The sequence below is a fragment of the Megascapheus bottae genome, chromosome 7 (assembly GCF_031878675.1).
Source record: "Megascapheus bottae isolate mThoBot1 chromosome 7, mThoBot2.hap1, whole genome shotgun sequence".
In the NCBI taxonomy this organism is placed as follows: Eukaryota; Metazoa; Chordata; class Mammalia; order Rodentia; family Geomyidae; genus Megascapheus; species Megascapheus bottae.
In genome coordinates, this window is record NC_143515.1 from 7,947,873 (window position 1) to 7,970,936 (window position 23,064).

At 42.7% G+C, this 23,064-nt stretch overlaps 1 protein-coding gene across 1 annotated transcript in view; it reads right to left on the reverse strand.

The window, feature by feature from the left end:
- The window catches only part of Mertk (MER proto-oncogene, tyrosine kinase), a 122,156-nt gene that overhangs the window by 90,283 nt on the left and 8,809 nt on the right, over window positions 1–23,064 (reverse strand). Inside the window, exon 2 of the mRNA XM_090336375.1 lies at window positions 8,523–8,922. Coding sequence (XP_090192501.1) covers window positions 8,523–8,922 — 400 coding nt within the window. The remainder of the gene's footprint in view (window positions 1–8,522; window positions 8,923–23,064) is intronic.

Here is a 23,064-nt window from a genome sequence, read left to right on the forward strand (position 1 = left end):
ATCTGAAGATGGCAATTCAAAGCCAGTCTATGCAGATAAATCCAAGAGACTCTTTAACCAGCAAAAAGCTAGACATGGAGGTGTGACTTGAGTCACAGCCTTGAGTGAAAAAGTCAAGCCAGAGGCCTTGAGTTCAAGCCCCAGTACTAACACGAAACAAAACAAATATATATCTATTGACTGTAGATATGTAGATATACATAATGCATACACAATTCACCATTTTAATATTTTTATATTTTATACAATATATATTTAATCCATATATATTAAAATGGTGAATGTTATGTTACAAGTTTACCACAATGTAAACTCTTTTTAAAATAGATATAAATGCCCATTAAGCTGATAGGCTCCCTGTTTTCACCAGCCACAGTTCAAACAATGCTGGTACTAGACGATTCAATGGATAATCGAGTAAAGGGAACTTTGAGTAAAGAGCAAGACTTGGAATGAAGCAAGTCAGTAACTGACAGGTATGCTGTCTACAGATGGTGTGGCTAAAAAAAAAACTCATGCTCTTTTATAGATTTCTACTGGTTGTTCACACATGATTCCAATTTCTTTCATCACCACCAAAAGAAGTCAGATAACTAGTGTTAGGAATGTGGCTTAATGGTAGAGTGCTTATCTAGTATACGTGAAGCCCTGGCTTTGAGTCCTCAGTACCACATAAGCAGAAAATGTCAGAAATGGCGCAGTAGCTCAAGTGGTAGAGTGCTAAGCTTGAGCAAAAGAAGTTCAGTGACAGTGCCTAGGTCCCAAGTTTAAGCCCCAGGACTGACAAAAATAATTTAAAAAGGAATTGAGATAACTAACAACAGGGCTAGTGCTAGCAGCTCACATCTGTAATAGCTACCCCTGAGGTAGAGAACCAGAGGATCATAGTTCAAAACCAGCCCAGACAAAAAAGTCTGAAACTCAATCATCAATGAATTAGCAAAACACAAGCTGAAGCCAGGTGCTGGTGTGTCATGACTGTAATCTTAGCTCCTCAGGAAGCTGCGATCTGAGAGTTGTGGTTCAAAGCCAGCCCAAGCAGGAAAGTTCTGTGAGATTCTTGTCTCCAATAATCCACCAAAAAGCTGAAAGTGGAGCTATGACTCAAGTAGTAGAGTGTTAGCCATGAGCCACAAAACTCAGGGACAACCTGTAGGCCCAGAGGGCTTGCAGGGATCCCCCCAAAAGTGGCATCATTTCATGATGGCAACAATCTGTTCAGAAACAGGGGGCCTCAATAGGCATGGATTTGGGGAGAACCCTGTTAACTACTTCCCTTCCCCTTCCTTCTGGTCTAATACCAGAAATTGAAACCAGGGCCTTGCATTCTACTGTGACCCACACACTCAGCTTCCCATATTTTTTTTGCCAGTCCTGGGCACTGTCCTTGAGATTTCTTAAGGCTAATGCTTTACCACTTAAACCACAGCACCACTTCCGGCTTTTTCTATGTATGTGGTACCAAGGAATGGAATTAGGGCTTCGTACATGCTAGGCAAGCACTCTACCACTAGGCCAAACTCCCGGTCCCTCAGCTTCACATTTTGACAGAGAAAGTTCATCAAGAAAGTAAAATCCTTCCAGCTTTAGTTAATGGACACTACACCAGAACTAGAATTCTGAGAATCCCTAGCATTAAACAGAAAATAAACAACACATCCTGTTCCTTCTTCATAAATCCCCTAGCAAACACATCTGCCAGCTTCAAAGGACTTCCATTTTTCCTTATACTTGAGAGTTGCTCTTTCCAGTCTCTAAGTCTGAAGTTACTGCCTTCCTAGAATGCTCGATCTGAAAAGAACACAAAAGCCACTGGGATTTTTACACACTATTCCTAATATTAGAGCTAATCATATCTCATAAATTATAGCCTCCTTTGAAAAGTCTAGGGACAGGTAATTGGTCAAGCCATGTTCTGGAGCCTGTCCGTCCTCAAGTTGGTGTTGGAGGTAGACAAGGTGGGGATACTAGTCAACAGCAGTCCCATAATCAGGTCCCACAAAGCACGACAGCCAAACGCTCACCAGAGAAGCAGCCTGAGTGCATACCAACCAGCACTAGGCAAGGAAAGGAGGCTACGATCCACCTACTTTAGGCTTTCCATTGTTGCTGGGATGGCAGGCATGTGTCACTACATCCAGTTTCCCTCTGCTGAGATGGAGTTTCAGGAACTTTTCTGTCCAGAGTGGCCTCAAATCCTAATCTTCCATTCATAGCCTCAAAGCAGCTAGGACTACAGATATAAGCCTCTAGCACCTGGTTTAAAAATGCTTTCCTTTTATAACTTTAAGTATTTTATATCTGCTACTGTTTCATAACAGCAGAGTAGAGTGGCATATAACAGCCATGAATATACTTTGAAGACTTAACAACAGAAAAATGTTCATAATACATTAATAAATAAAATGCATAAAAGATATGACAAGAATATAATGTTACTATTTATGAATAAAATATATAATAAAACATTACTAGAATATTAACTTGTTTCAAAAATGTTAAATTTGTATATGACTGGAAAAGTTTTCTTAAGGTTATTTTCATTGTTTGTACTTGTTTAGCATTTTCCAAATGCACACATTAGCATAAAAAATTTAATTCACACATAAGCTAAAACCAAGTAGTTCAAAACATTTTTTTCAGGGGTAGGGTGGAAAGAGTATACTGGGATTTGAACTCTACTTGTGCTTCCTAGGCAGGTACTCTTAGCATGAAGACATGCAAGTAGCCCTGATTTTTGAGAAAGGTTCTCACTTCATGCCTAGGCTTCCTCCCATTCTTAGTATCCTAGACAGCTAGGATTGCTTGGGCACAATCCACATGTTAGTTCTTCTATGTTAGTGAGTCTAACAGGTGTTTATAATGCCTGTAGCTCTCCATTTCAGAAAAGGTCTATGAATTTTTCTGCCCAGTTGGCCTCCGACCATGATTCTCCCAATAAACGTGTGAAGTCACCAGCATCCAGAAGCTTAAAAACTGTTTATTCTTATACATGATGCCTAATCTCCTTCCATGTTTCCAGACTACAAGGGGTTTTTAGGAAATGCCAGTGAGCTCCTGTCATTCCTATCCTGTCTTCCACCCTGCTTCATCTAACTGAAGTTTGACTGTAGTGTGGCAACCTCCATGAAAGAAGTATACTTCTTACTAGTCCTGATCTAGGGTCCTCCCCATCAAACTTTATGGCTACCTTTAAGTAAACACTAAGCATATTAACACACCCTTGCCATTTCTGGCATGACCTTTGAGTCTGTCTCCCCTGCTGACTCTCTTCACAGGCACCATGTTATCTCAATGACCAGTCATTCTGTCAGCTACCTATTTGTCCAACAGATAATAGCTTTCCAGAAAAACCCCTACAGAAGCAGGGCTGGCCTTTCTTCTATCTAGTGTGTAGCTGTCTGATGGTTGTGATTTTAGGGGAAAGCCCCTACTCCTTTATATCTAGAATGATACCACCAATGAAAGTTAGAGTTTGCTTAGTATAAATTTCTTTATCACATCGAATGTAGAAGGGAAAGGTAGGAGAAAGGACTAACAGAAATCAAAGCTCTGGTTCAGTAAAGACAGCTCCTAGACCATACCACACCTTCAGCTAGGATCAATCCTTATGTGGATATTGAGGAGTCTGGGATCTGGAAGCATGGCATGGGCATGAGTCACGAAAGTTAAATATACATGGTTCTCTAGTTCTGATCATTTTACTTGCTTTGGGTGGTACTGGGGTTTGAACTCAAGAGTCTCATACTTGCTAGGTATTCTACCACATAAACCATACTCCAGCTGTTTTTGCTTTAGCTATTTTTCAGATAGTCTGACACTTTCTGCCTGGGATGGCCTGGATAATGATATTCCTACCCGTGTCTTCTAAATAGCGAGAACCACCAATGTGAGCCATAGCACGCCTATTTGTTGAGACAGTGGCTGTGTTACTTTTTACTCTGATTGACGTGAACTGTCATTCTCCCAGACGTGGTTCTGTGAGCAACAAATGTTGAAAGCCTAAAACTATTATTTCTTCACTAGTCCTGAGAACAGAGTGGATTTCCTTACGGGCTGTGAGCTAAGATATAGAAGGTTTGCAAATCTAGCTGCCTTTCTTCTAACTATGGGCAAGTTACCTCATTCAAGGGGACTTCAGTGTCTTTAGCTAAAAGGTGTCAAGTATAGGGTTTTTAACATCCTTTTTGCCTAGCCAGAAACTCCACAACTACATGTTCGCTTGATAAAGTCTTTATAATTTACTTTCTTGAAACACATCTTAAAACCCTTGTGCCATCTGAATATCTCCTTAATAAAGTAGACTAATAAATAGGTTACCAGTGGCTCGTGCCTATAATCCTAGATATTCAGGATACTGAGACTTTTAAGCTTGGGTTTTGATGGAAGTCCAGGCAGAAAAGGCTTTGAGATACCATCTGCAATTAACCAACAAAACGCTGCACTGGAGGCATGGCTGAAGTGCTAGAGAACAAGCTGTGAGAAAGCAAGCCACACAAACTGGAAGCCTTAAGTTCAGGCTTTATGCCCAGTTGCCAGGAAAAAAAGTAGAAAATATGAAGATGGATTTGATATTTTCTTAGTGCTATCAAACTCAGGTGACTATCTCTCATTTGTAAGACTTCTGACTTCTAAATTTGTTTTAAGGCTTAATTTGGAGGTCAAATATTATATTTCTTCTTTTGAATGAGCTTATATATAATAAGCTGAATATAAACAAAAGAGCAAATTCTTTTCTAAGGTTCTCAAAGTATCGCCCAGATCACCTTCTGAATTCTAAAGACAAAAGTCCAAAATAAGAACCCAACTATGGTAGACTTACAAAGTCTTCAACTTTTCAAATGGTTCCTTCCAGGGGCTGGGAGTGTGACCTAGTGGTAGAGTGCTTGCTAGCATACATGAAGTCCTGAGTTTGATTCCTGGATGGTTCTACATACACAGAAAAAACTGGAAGTGGTACAATGGCTCAAGTGGTACAGCGCTAGCGTTGAGAAAGCTAAAAGACAGTGTCCAGGCCCTGAGTTCAAGTCCCAGGACTGGCAATTTTTTTAAACAGTTCCTTTCAGGTGTCAGAGGCTCATACTTAACAATATTATCTACTCAGGAGGCTGAGATTTGAAGATCTAAGTTCAAAGCCAGCTTTGGCCAGAAAGTCTGTGAGACCCTTGTCTCCAATTAGCTAGCAAAAAGCCAGAAGTGGCTCAAGTGGTAGAGCACCAGGCTTGCATAAAAAAGCATGTGAGCCCTGAGCTCAAGCCCCACTATTGGCACCCCCACATTCCACCACACGCACTACTGGCACACCCCACCCCACCCCACCCCAAGTTCCTTGGAGCAGACTTGAATGATAACTGTGTTCACCCCCCATGACACCTGAGACCATGTATTTCTTTGTCTTTAAATGGCTCTGATTTATTTGTTATGAAATGAAAATTTCACTTTTTTCCTTAGAAGTTGTGCCTATAGAGTGGTACAGCATCATATTCTGCATTAGATGTGGGGCAGGGAGAGGGAATAGTCAAACTCCTGAGGGGTCTCAGCCATCTCCATGGAAAGCATAGAAGTTTGTTCTTTGCCCTCTGAAAGATTACCCAGTGCCCATGCCTACAGGCTGGGAAAAGGTGACAGACAGACAGACAGACAGACAGACAGACAGACAGACAGTCAGATCGATCCAAGGAAGTTTTGACAAACTGTGGCCGAGGTTGTTAGGTCTATACTGGCTGCAAAGTAGTTTTCTTTTTTCTTTTTGTCTGTTGTGGGACTTAACTCGGGGCCTGGGCCCTGTCCCTGGGCTCTTCAGCTCAAGACTACCACCCTACCCTTGAGCCACAGCACCATTTCTGATTTCTGATGGTTAATTGGAGATAAGAGTCTCATGGACTTTAGTGCCCAGGCTGGCTTTGAACTTCAATCCTCAGATCTCAGCCTCCTGAACAGCTAGGATTACAGGTGTGGGCTTACAAAGTAGTTTTCTAAAAAGGAAACACAAAATGAGTCACTCAGGCTTGACAGAAAATGGGATTGTGCCAAGTGTCACGTCAGAGAAAGTAAAAACAAACTAGATCAAAGCGGCTGCCCACTCCTGGTAGAGGGATAGCAGAGAAAGTTTTGGCCGTCCATTTCAAGTGGCTCGGACCCCATTCTGAGGTGCTGATTACAGGCCAGTTGTAAACACAATTGTATACACAAAGATCTGATTCAAAATACAAAAACAACAAGCACTGGGGCCGGGAAATTGGCCTAGTGGGAGAGTGCTTGCCTAGCATGCACAAAGACCCAGGTTTGATTCCTCGGTACCACATACATAGAAAAAAAGCTAGAAGTGGTGCTGTGGCTCAAGTGGTAGAGCTCTAGCCTTGAGAAAGTCCAAGGACAGTGCTCAGGCTCAAGTTCAGGACTGGCAAAAAAAAACAACAAAAAAACCCACAAACAAACAAACAAACCAAGCGTGCAGGTTAAAAAAAGTCCATCTGAATGGAGAAATGATCCCTGGAGGCCAGGACAGGCAAATGTTGGTTACTCTGATTTGATCAGGGTACACTGTGCACGTGTACAGAAGTACCACACTGTACTCTATCAACACACACAAGATAATAAATAGCCAGATGCCTATAATCCTAGCTGTTCAGGAGGATGAGATCTGAGGATCATGGTTCAAAGTGAGCCCATACAGAAAAGGCCAAGAGGCTCTATTTCCAGTTGACCAGCAAAACACTGGACGGGTGTTGTGGCTCAAATGGTAAAGCACCCACTCTGAGCAGAAAAGGCCAAATGGGAGTTTAGAGCCCTGAATCCAAGTCCCTGTAATAGCAGTAAACAAATATGTCAGGAATGAACAAAAAGGAGGCTGCGGGGGGGGGGGGGGGGGGAAGGGAAGCAAACAAACCCCACCTCAGCCTAAGAGAAAAGAGGTGTGCGGAAGAAGAAAGTAATTCTCTAAGGCATGTGAAACAAAATGACTCAACTTTTGGGACAATAGAATATTCTAGAAATATTTCCTGCCTTGGCCACTCTCTGTCACCCCTAACTCAGCAACCCTACTTTTGGAAAACAAAGCAGAATACTGTCATGGTTACACAAGTGGCGGAAAGCTTATGTCATTTCCTGAGACCATAGATAGCTACATCAGTGCCATAACTGGAACCGGCAGAAAGGGATAGATATGGAGGTGAGGAGGCCATAAGGCAAATGAAAAGCTGGGAGGGGAAGGAGAGCTGTCGCTTAAGTGGTACAGCATGAGCCTTGAGCAAAAAAGCTAAGCACTTGTCACTGTGTTTGCTTTTGGTACCCAGTGTATAGTATATATGTTTATCTGTATTAGAGAAGGGAAGGGGAACAACAAAATGTGAGACAAAGCACAAAGGACCTGTGCAACAGCCATCCTCACAAGACACTATGTTGGAAATGAACTCTACAACTTGGAATGGGGGAGGGGAGATGGGAGGAGGGAAAGTGGGAGAAAAACGTGGGAGGGATAACAATATTCAATAAGAAATGGACTCATTACCTTACGTATGTAATGTAACCCCTCAGTACATCACCTTGATAATGAAATTAAATTTTAAAAAAAGAGTGCAAGGCCCTATGTCCAAAACCCATTACTAGCATGTGCACACACCACTCGCACACATGCACACATGTGTGCACGCACACACACACACAAGAAGAACAAAGAAAAGCTAGGCGGTTGCACTGTTTTAAATGGTCCCCACATCCAGCCAGGCACCCATGGCTCACATCTGTAACCCAAGGTTTGAAGAAAGCCCAGGCAGAAAAGTCTGTGATACTCTCATCTCCAATAAACGACTCAGAAAAGGCTAGAAGTGGGACTATGGCTCAAGTGATAGTCTTGAGCACAAAGAGGCTCAGGGACAGTGCTCAGGCTCTGAGTTTAAGCCTCTAGGCCAGAAAAAAAAAAGTCCCCAGGTGATTTTGGCATCTTTTTGAAGTCCTTAAAAAAACATTTCCCTTAGGTTAGAAGTATAGCTCAATGGTTCTGGGTTTGATACCAGCAATGTACAAAAAAATCTCTCCCTCATCTCACCCCCCCTCAACAAAGCACCTTTCTCCCACACTGGTGGGCTTGGTGGGACTGTTCAGGGGAACCCCACTGGATACTATCAGGGCCAGCCTCCATACGCTGTTACCACAGTCGCACTGGGGCCCAAGTCATCCTTGCTTGTTTTTGCCAGTCCTGGCTTGAACTCAGGGCCTGGGCATGGTCCTTGGGCTTCCTCAAGGCTACAGCTCTACTGCTTGAGCCACAGCACCACTTCTGGCTTTTTCTATGTGTGTGGTACTGAGGAATCGAACCCAGGTCTGCAAGCATGCTAGGCAAGCACTAGGCCAAATTCCCAGCCCTAAGTCATCTTGAAAGAAGCCCACAACACTAACAGCCAGCTCTCCAACTACACATGCTAGGGATCTTGACGCTTAACAACAAACAAGGCTAGTGTTTTATTTAGAAGACAATATTAGCATGATAACATGTAGAAAATAAAGGAAGCAAGAGCACATACCTGAAGGATGAAATGATGGATGTCCCTTCATCATCAGGATAAAACTGTGTGATTGAATGATGTGCCCCCAGCAGTTCCTTCCCATCTTTCCACCAAAAAATACCAGTGGGTTCCATATATATGCTAGGTATATTGATTGAGCAATTAAACTTGACAGTTTTATGCTCAGAAAGTATTATGTGTCCAACCGTGTGATTAAATGCCAGAGGCACGGGAAGCTTTGCAGCGGCAGGAGTTATGTGAGGAAGAATTCTGAGTCCTGGATGTGGTCTTTGTGTCTGGATTGGCGACATCAAGGCAGGCTGGTCCCCGCTGGAGAGAGGGGAGGGGGCCAGCCTAAGGCTCCCTGGGAAAGGTTCTGTGGGTAGTTCATCCAACTTGACTTCCACTTCAAGAATAACTGCAAAACAGAACATCAGAGTTTAGCCCTTAATAGCATGAAGAAGAGTTTCTACTTGTTTAGGCCAGGCTGGTAAGAACCAGAGCATCCTCAGTGCTCTCAGAAAAGATGAGTAGAATCTGTTTAACATATGCATTTATCATGTAGTCCCATTCCCAAACTCTTAGCTCTCTCTTGTCTCCTTTTGAATGGGAGTCAGCAAAGGAGAATATATTCATTATCTGACACATGTAACAGTAACTTCTTTGTATATCAGCTTTATAATAACAATAAAAATGAAGAATGAAAAACTCAAAATCTTAAACATTTAATTATAAGAGAAAAGGAATTTTAAAGAAATGAAATTTCTCTGGGCACCGGTGGTTCATGCCTGTAATCCTACTCAGGAAGCTGAGATCTGAGGATCAAGGTTCAAAGCCAGCCTAAGCACAAAAGGAGCTGAGACTCTTGTCTCCAATTAACCTCTAGAAAAATAGGAAGTAGGGCTTGGCTCAAGGGTAGGGCGATAGCCTTGAGCTGAAGAGCTCAGGGACAGTGCCCAGGCCAAGTTCAAGCCCCATAACCCAACAAAAAAAAAAATAAAAAAAAGAAATGAAATGAAATTTCTCCTACATAGAAAAAAAAAAAGTATTTTTCTCTAATGGCAACTCATTCCAAGTCCTTTATGCCCATTCTACAGGAAGGTGACAGTACAGAAGGGCTTAAGATCATTTACTGCACACACTATGGCTTGAATGTAGTCAACAGATTTCAAGAAGTTGCTGCCGTTCAAAAAAAAAGAAATGAGTATGGCTTATGTTACCAGACTTGGAACATTCAGTGAATGCCTGCTTTCTGGTAGGAACTGGGGAATATTTCTTATTTCATCTGGCCTACAAGTAGTTCTAAAAATAGAGGCTTACATTAGTTGTACTTTCAGGCTATTTAAACAACATTTGGGGAGCATATATTCCATGCTGGTTGTCATTTATTCAAACAAGTTGGGAGCGAGGGGGGTAAATCAAGTAAGGGGAGAGAGGCATACAGGCCTGGCCTTTTTTGCTGTGGACTGGTAACTTGGGGTACACAGAAAGACCCCACCCCTGGCAAGTATGTCACACTCTGCTAGGCCTGTGACTGGTATGTGTGTGTCCCCATGTGCATGCGTGTGTGCAAGAGACAGTATAGCTTCTAATTAGGGCTAAGCAAGGGTTAGTAAACAAGAATCCAGGATGTCCAATTAAACTTGAATTTCAGGTAAATAACACACTTTTGATATAATAAAGAGCTTAAAGTGGCTATATATCGATCAACAAGCAGAAGGAAGGGGATCTGGGAAATCTATCTCTAGCTTATTCCTAATCATGTCATTCTAGATGGTAGATTTCTGTCCCTCCACTCTGGCTCCTGCTCCAAACCATGAGGACATTGACAGCACAGCTCCAGAACCATTCCCTCCTACGCCTGTTCTTCAATGGGGTCCACTCTTCAGGTTCTGCCGCTTTAGGTAGATGGTAAGCTATTCCCTGTGAGAACCTAGGAAAGGCTGACTTCACTGCTTTTCCTTGGCCTGAGACTGCAGGGCCTTCTGGGTGGTTTGGCAGAGTACTTTGTGCCATTTTGAGGTTCGGGGCAGCATGTTAGTCAGGAAAATGATGTTAACAGAACTCATCTTAAGATGTTCATCTCTCAATACATGGGAACTCAAGGTCATTGACATGAACTTGAAGATATAAATATAATTACATAGACATGAATCTATGATGGGATATATATTCTATAGACATATTGATAAATAGATCGATATGTATCTATGACATACAAATTTATAGCTTAATTTTAATTTTGTTCTTAAATTTATATGCCAATGCTTGCATATAGAGATTTCATTCTTGAATACTTGTTAAATTTGACATCTGAAATATGATATAAAAAATCAGTGCCAATAAAATATTTTAATAATAATAATAATATGTTCATCTGTCATTTGTTCCAGCTATCTTCTAGCTATTGTGACCATATAATGCCTTTACTAATCACCTCTTCTACCCTTCTACAGATGGAGAATACTTTTAGAATTATTTCTTGAGGAGTGATGGTGAAGTATGAAACCAGACAAAAAGACACAGTGATATAGGCAGCCTTATTTATTTTATTTATTTGCTACTCTGTGGCTTGAACTTTAAGGCCTAGGCATTATCCCTCAGTTTTTTCACTCAAAGCTAGTGACTCACTTGAGCCACAACTCTACTTAAATAGCTTTTTTCTTTTGTTTTCTTTTTGTGAGTTAATTGAAGATAAGAGCCTCATGTACTTTCCTGCCCTGGCTGGCTTTGAAGTGCAATCCTCAAATCTTGAGTGGCTAGAATTACAGGTATAAACCACCAGTGCCTTTTTAATTGTCATGAACATGTTTCCATCAACTTTCTGATAATCAAGGTGAATGCTCTGGGCTTATTGGATGATGGCCATTCAGGAGACAATTTTCAAAGAATGTTCGGTCAGTTTTTAAAGACATAGCAAAAGCCCACATCAGAGACTTCACCAGAACGTGGTCTTTTCTACATTTGGAAAAGTTGACTGCCTCTGGCTGTCATTTAAGTGGAATGCATAAGAAATCATTCCTCCCACTTCTCTCAGGTTGTTCCACTGTGATGACTGGACAAGTAGCTTAAGTGGGATGAGTAACGTGTTTTAGCAGCTAAAGCAGCCATGGATATATAGCTTCTGACTCCCCCAGTCAAAAATAGCTGCTAGGCAGAGCACAGTGGCTCATGCTCAGAATCCTAGATTTTCAGGAGGCAAAGGTCAAAGGAATATAGTTCCCATCAGTGCAGGCAAATAGAGAGACTCTCATCCCAGTAACAATAAATGCCAGGTGTGGTGGCATGTACCTGTTATCCCAGATATACATGAGGCATAAATAGAAGATCATGGCTCAGGATGGCCCAGGGAAAAGCAAGAGACCCTACCTGAAAAATAAGTAAAGCAAAAATGGACTCTGCCCTGAATCTATGTTTCCAATCACCAAGCAGTTCAGAATAAATTCCAAATACTGACTTCCTAAAATCAGGGATTTTGCCACTACCATCTTCTCCCAGAGCTCAGCACAGGGGCAGGGCATGGGCTGTGATTAGCAATAGTGAACCATCTAGTGAATAAATCAGTTGGGGATAATGTGCCTTGTTTTTCTGAACACATCTGTGGATTGCTCAGCAGCTTCAGGGGGCACTTCTGAACCCAGCATGCTGCATGGTGCGGAGCTGAACTTCTATGGAATGGGGTTGAGATGTGTGCAGCATTCTGCAGGATACACTGGGAAGAGAAGCAGTCCTGGAAAGGGCATTGAGTGGCTGGAAGAGGAACAGCAACAGGACAATTTGGTACAGGCATCTTGCACTGCATACATCTGAATGTCAGGCATTTAGGGGTTTTGAGAAGTCCGACTCAGATTCAAAATTGATCAATTAGAGAGATTCCAGTAAAGAACGTTTTCTCTAGCCATGTGCTGGTGGCTCAAGCCTGTAATTCTAGCTACTCAGAAGGCCGATATTTGAAAATCGTGGTTCAAAGTCAGCCCAAGCAGGAAAGTCCGTGAGATTCTTAACTCCAATTAGCCACTAAAGAGGTAGACGTGGACTTGTGTCTCAAGTAGTAGAGTACCAGCTTTGAGAGAGAGAAAAAGAAAGAAAGCAAAGTTCTGAATTCAATCCCTAACACCAACACACAAAAAAATTAGAAGTAATTGTTAAATCATAATTAAATAAAAATAATATTTTTTATAGATAGAGTGCAAAATTAACCAGTACATCCCATCCTTAAGTCCATGAGTGCTTTGGGCACTATGAAGGCAGCAGGAGGTGGGGATAGTACCACTCACTGGCTAGCCAGCAGTTCTATATTTGGACAGTCAAGGCTGCCCAGTCCCTATTTGCCGTCAGACGCAACCCCAAGAATCTCTGTAACTTGTCTGAATCCCCAGAGAGGGGGCCTTATACTCAGGGGCTGACATAAACCAGGCCCACTAGCACACAACACTGCACTGGCCAAGATGACTGTAATTTTTTTTTCTCTGACCTCTGGCCTGGTAGCCATGTAAACTAGCCATTTCTGACACCAAGTCTGGGCCCTGGGCCTTGTGGGAGAGTTGAGACTAGGGTTGTCCACCAGAAGCAAAGCATGTAGAATGGTGACGCTAGAGCCTCAAGTGGGAATGGAAGCATGCCTGGGGTTCGTTATGTTTTTTAAAAGGCTCTCAAGCTATCAGGAATTGGTCTCTCCAGTGATGGCTTCAGACAGTCTTTCTTAACAAAGCTCTTTTGATCTCCTTCCCTACCCTACCCCTACCCCCCCCCCATCCAAGAGCCTGAATTTAGGGCCCAATGCACTATTTCTTAACTTTTTTGCTCAAGGCTAGGGGCTCTGCCACTTGAGCCAATGACTGTCCTTTAGTCAGAAGGTACCAGTTGGTGAACCTGTTCAATGTACTCTCACTCTTGCTATGTGCCACCAGCTTTCAGCACAAGCCTGAAGGCCTGGGAAGGGCAGGAAAGTCTCTCAGCTAGATACTAAGAGCAAGCCTGAGTGCCTGGCTGAGCACTGGAAACTGCTGAGGCTCTTTCTACTTTTTCTTCCTTTTTTTTTTTTTCTTTTTTCCAGTCCTGGAGCTTGAACTCGGGGCTTGGGCACTGTCCCTGAGCCTCTATGTGCTCTATCACTTGAGCCACAGTGCCACTTCCAGCTTTTTCTGTTTATGTGGTACTGAGGAATTGAACCCAGGGCTTCATATGTACTAGACATGCACTCTACCACTAAGCCACATTCTCAAACCATCTTTCTACTTTATCTTAGCCAAACTTTCTGAAGTTTAGCTTCACTATTAAGAGACCCAAAGGAAACTATGAGTGATGGCATCCTGGACCATACTATACCCTGGCCTGCTGGGGTTTCATCTCTGGACCTCATAGCCCCCATGTGGAATCTGGTACCAAGCATCTCTCTGTGGTTGGGAGAAGAGAAGCTTACTTGTGGTTTGCAGAAAGGCCTAAACTTCTGTCCTCTCCCAGGAGACCAAGGTAGACCTGGGTCAGTGTATTCCCATTCTCTGTGCACCCCCAAGCTGATACTTCAATTGTGTCCCAAGGTGGCTTCTTTGCTATCTAGGTTAAGGTTAAGAACATTATTTTTTTTTTCTACCTAGGGAAGCTTTTTCTTTATGCAAACACATAAGATTTTGGATGAAAGGCACTGAGAGAAAAGTAACTCTAGCAATAATCATTTGACCTATTTAAGCAGTCCTAAACTGTGCATGGTAATCATTAACTTAAGGCAATCCCTTTAGATCATTTGGAAAAAGCTATAGGAAGAAAACACTATTGTGGGGTAATGAGCACCTTCGGCTGCTTTTTGCACCTGTGTAGCTAGCAACACCTGACAAGAAGACCTTGACTTTGAATCAGCAATGGAAAGAACTGACCAGAAAGCAGAGGCTTGGAGCAATAGCACACAAGTTAAGTAGTCAGGTGCCATACTAACATGACCCCAAGCACTCCCAACTGGCATGCAAGAAGTCTCCCAAACCAGGAAAAATCCAGAGCTGTACACAGTGGAAATGGAAGGCAATGGCCTAGCAAGTGTTATGTTGTCAGGGGAAAATTTTTTCACCAGGGCCACAGTCAGCAGTGGGTCACCAGATGAAAACTAGATACCACATTACAGTTTAATTTCAGATACACACAATCAGATGACATAGGAAGTCAGCTCAAGCCAGAGTCCAAGGAGTTTATTGCTGACTTCTGGAACCACAGGTCAGCCTTTTGAACCTTGAGCAAGACAGTGAATCTGAAAAGGCAAAATGAAGACCCCAGTGCATACTGATTTTTTTTTTTGGGGGGGGATATTGTTATTTCCTGGAATAATTTGTTTTTGACTGTTACCTGTGTTGCTTGTGATCAGATAGCCCTTTTAGGGAGATAAGACTTATGTTGAAGGAGGTAAAATAATAAAATGTAATTACCAAAAGTGTGTTGCTTATTAAGAGAACTCCAGCAATGGAGTTAAAAGGATGTTAGTGGAAACTTTCCACTTACTTCATTAGCCTCCTCCAGCCAGCCATCCTACTCCCAGCCAGTTGTGGTGAGGGAAAAAAAAAAAAGTAAGCCTTTGATAGGCATTAAAGAATGGTCCCCTTTCAAACCTTGGTAATCAGTTGTACTTACAATGTGAGTCTAATTCCTTAACAAGGAGGAGTGGGCATTTCGATTGGGATAAAAATGTTGCAAACTGCCCTACATGGTGTGCCTGACTAGCTCTGGGCAAAGAAATGGTATTGCAATGGTATTTACTTTTTTGCAAAAGTAAATTTTCTTGAGCTCTCCTATATCTCATGTTCCCATTCATTTCTGATACCAGAGAGCTATGCATTTTCTAACACCAGAATGCCAAACAAGATACTGATCTCCCTGAGAATTGGCTCACAGAGACTCCCCAGCTGCCCCTGCTCCCACTCATTACTTTTGGCTAAAGAGAAGGAGCAATGTGCCTCTCTCCTTGGCCTTCAACATACTCCTCAGCAAGAGCCCCCAAAGGTTTAGATGACTCCTTTAGTCTGTTGCCTACTTTTTTTTTGGGGGGGGAGGACAGTACTAAGGTTTGAACTCACGACCTCACACTTCCTTCAGGTATGTGTTGTACCACTGGAGCCATGCCCCCAGATCTTTCTGCTTTAGTTACTTGGGGATAGGCTCTTGGATTTGTATTCTGGCTGGCTAGGACCATGTTCTTTCTATAACAGTTCTTATGTGGCTAGGGTGACAGGCATGTCACACACCCAGTTATTCATTGCAATTTTTCTCAAGCTGCCTTCAAACTGCAACACTTCTTACTATGAGTTCCCAAGTAGCTGGGATTATAAGCCTGAGCTATCACACTTTTCGACATGGGTTCCCTGAAGAAGGGAACATTTCTGTGTGAAGTGGGAGGTGAGGGGGAGCCTGAAGGAGGAGTATGATGAGAACATTTACTGTAGAGTCACAAGAACATGTTTTGATCCCAGCTCAGCCACACAGTTGCAAGGTGATCTCATGCAAATCACTTGTCATCCAAGACTCAGTCTCCGTATCTATAAAGGAAGATATTTAGAGCTGAGAGCTGCAGGTAGCACTCTGAAGAGTTCGGCGTGTACAGACAGACAAAACAATTGCAGCTATTATTTCCAAAACATGAAGCATCTGATCTGACTTGTTTCCAAAGTGCAACTAGTAATGCCTAGATCAGCAATACCAGACATATGGAACTGATTATGCTGACTTAGCCCGTTCAACCCCTCACAGAGAAACATGAACACGGAGTATTTACTTAACCGAGAGTTTTCCTTCTCTTTCCCCTTTGGCAGCCTGCCAAATGTTGCAAAGAGACTTTCTGGCCAAGGTCACAAAGTAGCTCACTTCCCCCCACCAGTGAGGGGGCATCTAAAGTTGACTTCCTCCAAGACCAGGATGTGGCCACAGAAGGCTCAGAGTCTCTCCTGAGAGTGTCTGAGAGTCTAAGTTTAAATCCTTCATCATGTCACTTCCAAACACATTCTCCAGCCCACCAATACCTGCATCATTACTAAAAAGCCCTTCTTGTAAGGAAATAATTATTTCCTTATAAAACGTGACTACTTTTGAAAGATGAATCCCTTAGCAACAATGGTTTGCTAAAATCTTCTTTAAGTGACAGAGGACAAAGAATTCTCTCCCAAAGCAGAAAACATATACTTTGTACTATTTTTCTCATTAAGCATACTTTAAAATGTAGTGTATTATATATAAAACAAACATTTTTAAAACTCCAAAAGGCATCAAAGTCAAAACCAAAGAGACCTTGGATGTGGGTGGCTCACATGCATAATCCTAGTTACTGGGGAGTTGAGATTCAAAGAATCATGAGTTAAATATAGTCCTGGCAGAAACATTTGCTAAACTTTGTTTCCAACACAACTAGCAGAAAGCTGGGCTGGAGGCATGGTTCAAGTGATAGAGCAGTTTTTTTCATATATTTGTATTGTAATTATTAGAAGGGTTACATTATATTTGCCAGATAGGAGGTGCATTAATTCACATACATTGATACCCTTTCTCATGTCTTGGTCCCCATTTCCCTCCCCCCACCCCTACCCCTCATCTTGTTTTCCCCCCTTCCCTATCCAATTTCAAATAACCAAATACAAATACATCCAATATATCAGATAACAAAGTGAGATACTGTAACAATATGAGATTACCAAGGGACAGCAAAAGAGATGAGAGATAGCATAGTACATTAAGGACAACAATCACTCATTATATGGCTTTTGTTTCTATATCCTAGAGGTTCTTTCATTTAGCGTCATACTATATGGCCTTATATATCTAGGTTTTGCTGATAGAGCAGTTTTTGAACAAGCAAATTTGACAAGCTTGAGGTCCTGTTCAAACCCTAGTACAAACACACACATACATGCCACCAAAGGGGCAAAAAAGTAGCATGGTGGTTGCTAAGGCCTGGATGCAGGGGATGGAAAAACATTTAACAAAGGCAGAGTTTCAACTTCACAAATGAAAAGAGTTCTGAAGGTAGACCATGATGACAATTGCACATTATGAATGCATTTAGACTCGATGAAGTATACTTAAACATGGTGAAGACGGTAAATTATTTTTTAAAAAAACTAAAAGAAACCTCTGAAAAGAAGGAATAGACCAGTTAAGGACCTAGGGAACCAAGAATTCTCCACCCTCCCCCCCCAATACATTCCAATCTTGGAACTAGAAAAATGAATGAAATTTCTGTCAAAAAGGCCAAACAAAAACCTACTGTCTCAAAAATTAAAAAATAAATAAAACCTGGAAAGGGGAAGATAGAAAACTTAAATAAGCTGGGTGTGGTGGCTCACTCCTATAAGCCTAGCTACTCAGGAGGCTGAGATTTGATGATCATGATTCAAAGCCAGCCCAGGCACTAAAGCCCGTGAGACTCTTATCTCCAATGAACCACTAGAAAACCAGAAGTAGGGCTGTGGCTCAAGGAGTAGGGCAGTAGCCTTGAGCTGAAGAGCTCAGGGACAGCAACCAGGCCCAGAATTCAAGTCCCAGAACTGATAAAATATAAAGAAGAAAACTAAAATAATAGAATGCTCTACTCCATACAAGCAACCTAAAAGAACCAAAGACCCCATCTCCACTCACACAGGCCCGGGCACGTGGAGAACCTCCACTTGACCGTGTGAAGGTTTGCCACAACTGGCCCAGCAGAGCAGTAATCACCACAGGCAGACTAACTTTGCCAGGACAGCCTGTGGGGCTTCCATCTCCACCAGCATTGTCAGAGCACTGAAGCAGCCTGCTCTAGCCCAGGGTGGAATCTGAGCATGAAAACTTGCATTGTGAAGCAGCAGGTCCCACCACGAGCTTCCCTTCTCTCTTAGTGTCGGTGGAGGCCAGGTGGAAAACGGTGGGACAGTAATGAGGAGCCCTGCCCTGCTCAGGGAACGGTGAGTGGAGCCTGGAAGGGAGATGGAGCTCCTATTTTGCCTCCAACAGGAGGGAGCTGAGTGAGAGATGCAGAGTTCTCTCTCCAACAGGCGATCCCAAGACTGCATCCTTTCTCCAGCTGAAGCAATTCAGAGGGAACCAGGTGAAGATGCAGACTTAAATTAGAGCACCCCAAATATTTAGATTCACACACACACACACACACACACACATTCTTAAATGAAAAGAAATAATTCCAAGATGAAAGAAGTGTTTGAAAACAAAGTTTTCAAAGCTACCAGGCTCTTGTAATTCTAGCTATTCAAGAAACTAAAAACCAGGGCTCCATCTCTAATTAATAGCAAAAAGCTGGGCTGAAGGTGTAGCTCAAGTGATAGAGTGGTGCCCATTGAGCAAGAAAGCCAAGCAAGTGTGAGATCCTGAGTGCAAATCCCAAAAAGGAAGGAAAAGGAGGAGGAGGAAGAAGGAAAGGAAGAAAGGAAGGAAAGAAGGGGGAGGGGAGAAGGGGAAGAAAAGGGAAGGATCAAAGATGTAACGATTTTTTTAAAAAAAGCTTTCAAAGCTGTGTTTTTACACATGTAATCCTAGGTACTCAGAAGGCTGAGATCTGAGGACTACAGTTCAAAGCTAGCCCAGGTAGAAAAGTGTATGAGACTCTTAAATTAACCACTAAGAAAACCAGAAGTGGCGCTGTGGCTACCCCTGGAGCCACAAGTGTCAGCCACAGCACAGGACTGAAAGGGGATTTTTAAAACTGAAATAGTAACTAAAATAAAAAATAAACTCAATGGCTGGGTTCAGTAGCAGGAGGAAATCAGTGTGGGAAAGAACCTGAGTCTCTGGTACCTGTTAGACTATTATAAAGATTTAATATTCTGCAGTCCTAGAAGAGGAGGAGAAAGAAGGCAAGGCTAGAAGAACACATAAAGAAACAGTGGCTTAGGCCTGGCTCTGGTGGCTCAGGCCATCCTAGCTACTTAGGAGGCTGAGATATAAAGATCATGGTTTAAAGCTAGACCAGGCAGGAAATCCTTTGGAGACTTTTTTTTTTTTTGCCAGTCCAGTGGCTTGAACTCACGGCCTGAGCACTGTCCTTGAGCTTTTTCAAGGCTAGCACACTACCACCTGAGCCACAGCACCACTTCTGGCTTTTTCTATGTATGTGGTACCGAGGAATCAAACCCAGGGCTTCACACATGCTAGGTGAGCACTCTACCACTAGGCTATACTCCCAGTCCCCTTTGGAGACTTCTATCCCCAATTAACCACCAAAACCTGGAAGTGGATCTGTGGTTCAAGGTCAGAGACAGTGCTTAGGCCCTAAGTTCAAACCCCAGGCCAGGCAGAAAAGAATATAGAAAAGAAAAGGAAATAATGGTTTAGGAAGAATGATATTACATCATTTGCCAAGAAATGGATGGCCTTAGAAATAATTATGTCAAGTGAATTTGGTCAGGTCCAGACAGACAAATGATGCATGTTTTCTCTTACAAGTAGAAACAAGAATACATAAATGCACTAGTAAACATGTACAGATACAAGTGTTCACAAATGTATTAAAGGAATTGTGGAGAATCCAAATGCTTTAATTTCTTAAGAAAACAAACTCAAATTCCAACAAAAAGAAAACCAGGAACTGGTACTTGAAAGGTGGAGGAGGGAGGCCAAGGAGAGGCAGGGTAGCCCATTGAAGACAGGAAGGCCCAAGAGAATGCTGTCAGACACACTCTGACCCTCTCTCCCTGTGGAGTGTAATTATATATGTGCCGCAGAATGGCTCAGACAGGGCAAGGCTACACTCCAGAGCCCATGGGCTCCAGGCAAAGTCTGAGTTGTTTAGATTATAAAAAAATCTCCATAGGTGGGCCTAAAGCACGGTGATTAAGAACCCTGTGCGTGGGCCAGGAGTTTGCCCTAGTGGTAGAGTGCTTGCCTAGCATGCACCAAGACCCGGGTTCAATTCCTCAGTACCACATGTACATAGAAAAAGTGGTGCTGTGGCTCAAGTCATAGCGCAAAACTTTAGCCTTGAGAAAACCCAAGGACTGTGCTCAGGCCCTGAGTTCAAGGCCCAGGATTGGCAAAAAAAAAAAAAAAAAAAAGAACCCTGTGGGCTGGAGTATGGCTCAGGAGTACAATGCTTGCAGCATGCCCAAAGACCCGGCTCAATCCCCAGTGGTACAAACAAAACAAAATCAAACACCAAATAAAAACAAAAAAATAACCCAACAAAAACGGGTGGGCTTTGGCAGTTCACATCCATAATCCCAGCAACTCAGGAAGTTGAGATTTGAGGATTGTGGTTTGAAGCCAGCCCAGGCAGGACAGTCCATGAGACTCTCATCTCCAATAAACTACTCAAAAAAGCCAGAAGGGGTGGTGTGGCTCAATGGTAGGCAGCTAGCCTTAAGCACAAAGAGGCTGAGGGACAGTGCCTAGGCTCAGATTTCAAGTTCCAGAACTGGCAAAAACAGCCAAAATATTCAATAAGTTTATATTCTGTAATTCATATCACAAAATAATTTTTAATTTTTTGGCAAGACGGGAGTTTGAACTCACAACTCTGCACTTGCGAGGCAGGTGTTCTGACACTTGAGTCCCATGCTCGGACCTTTTTACTTTAGTTATTTTTCAGACTGGGTCTTTTGGTTTTGCCTGGGCCTGCCTCAGACCACAGTCCTCCTACTTATGTCTCTGGTATGGCTAGGATCACAGGTATAATCCACTTTACCCGACACAAAATAGTCATTCCCACATATAAAATTCCATCATAGGATGGATAAATAGACTAAAAAATAGCATTCTGGGCTGGGAAAATGGCTCAGTGGTAGAGTGCTTCTCTAATATGTTTGAAGCCCCAGGTTCGATTCCTCAGTACTACATAAACAGAAAAAAACAGAAGTGGTAATGTAGCTCAAGTGGTAGAGTGCCAGACTTGATCAAAAGAAGCTCAGGGACAGTGTCTAGGACTGGCAAAAGTAAATAAATAGGGGCCTGGAGTGTGGCCTAGTGGTAGAGTGCTTCCCTAGCATGCACGAAGCCCTGGGTTCATGCATGAGTAAAGGCTGGAAGTGGTGCTGTGGCTCAAGTGATAGAGCACTAGCCTTGAGAAAGCTCAAAGGCAGTGCCTAGGCCCTGAATTCAAATCCCAAGACTGGCAAAACAAAGAAACAAACAGCATCCTTCTCCCCAGACCTTGAGGATTGCTTTTTTTTTTTTTTTTTTTTTTTTGTATTTCTGCTAGTCCTGGGGCTTGAACTCAGGGTCTAGCACTGTCCTTGGGCTTGACCAGGGAGTATAGGACTGATGGACGGTATCTTTACTATTTGAGACAGAAACTACCCTAGAGAAAAGGAACAGCAGAGCCTTGACAGGACAGACTACCATAAGTCAACAATGACTTGCTTATCGAGACTGGATTGCTTCTCTCAAATGGCAGAAATATGAGGAGTAGCAATAATAACTTCTTTTAACTATGAACCAGAACTCAGGTCCTTGCAATACTAAATACTGAACTCCAGGGGCCGGGAGTTTGGCCTAGTGGTAGAGTGCTTGCCTAGTATGCACAAAGACCAGGGTTCGATTCCTAGTGGTAGAGTGCTTGCCTAGCATTCAAGAAGACCTGGGCTGGGCTAGCATTCAAGAAGAACTGGGCTTGATTCCTCGGTACCACATACATAGAAAAAAGCCAGAGTGGTGCTGTGGCTCAAGTGGTAGAGCTCTAGCCTTGAGAAAATTCAAGGACAGTACTCAGGCCCTGAGCTCAAGCCCAGGACTGGAAAAAAAAAAACCTGAATCCAGGGCCAGGGCTTTGGGGAAGCTCGGCATTCATGATAATGACCAACACTTTGCCCAAGACTACTTAATAAAAATGCTTACTTTTCCACCCCACACCAAGTCTTTCTCTACTTAAACCAAAAACTGTCTGTGTCCTGAAGATGGGTTGAAATGCTTACTTTGCCCATATTTCTTCTTTTTCTACCCTTGGCATCTATTCATCCCTTTGTTTTATGTATTGGAACAGTGGTCAGACCTGATATGTAGAAGCTCTGCTGTTGGGCCTATGGCCCAGCAAACTGGTTATAGTCTCATAAGGTCACATCCATTCTTCAGCCAATTCCAGAGAGCTGGAAGGAAAACTTTATGGAGAAGAGATTGTCTAGGCAGCAGAAAATAGCAGTTGCCAATAGCAAACAACCTTTTGGCACATATCACTTTTCACTCTGAGTTGGGCACTGGTGGTGGCTCACACCTAAAATCCTAGCTACTCAGGAGGCTGAGATCTGAAAATCAGAATTCAAAGCACATGAGCTATTTATCTCTGATTAAACACATATTCTATGCAAATACACTACCCTGCACTCAGTGTCTGTCCTCAGTTCTAGGCTGATGCCTGAGGCTACTGAAATCAAGGGCCAGGTTCCTGTGTCCAGAATCTCATTGTGAAAAACTGTCCTACCACTTCTTGCCTCTTTGGGTAGTGTAATTTTCTTCCTAGCCTCAGGCACCTGCTCTCCTATTTGACAAATGGGAACTTTGGCTTTTGGACAGATTGTTATAGGAGATTTTAGGCGCGGGGCAACTCCTGGCTTTCACAGGTCAGGGGCAGCCACCTTCCTCAATACAGCAAATAAAAGGTAATAGTGAA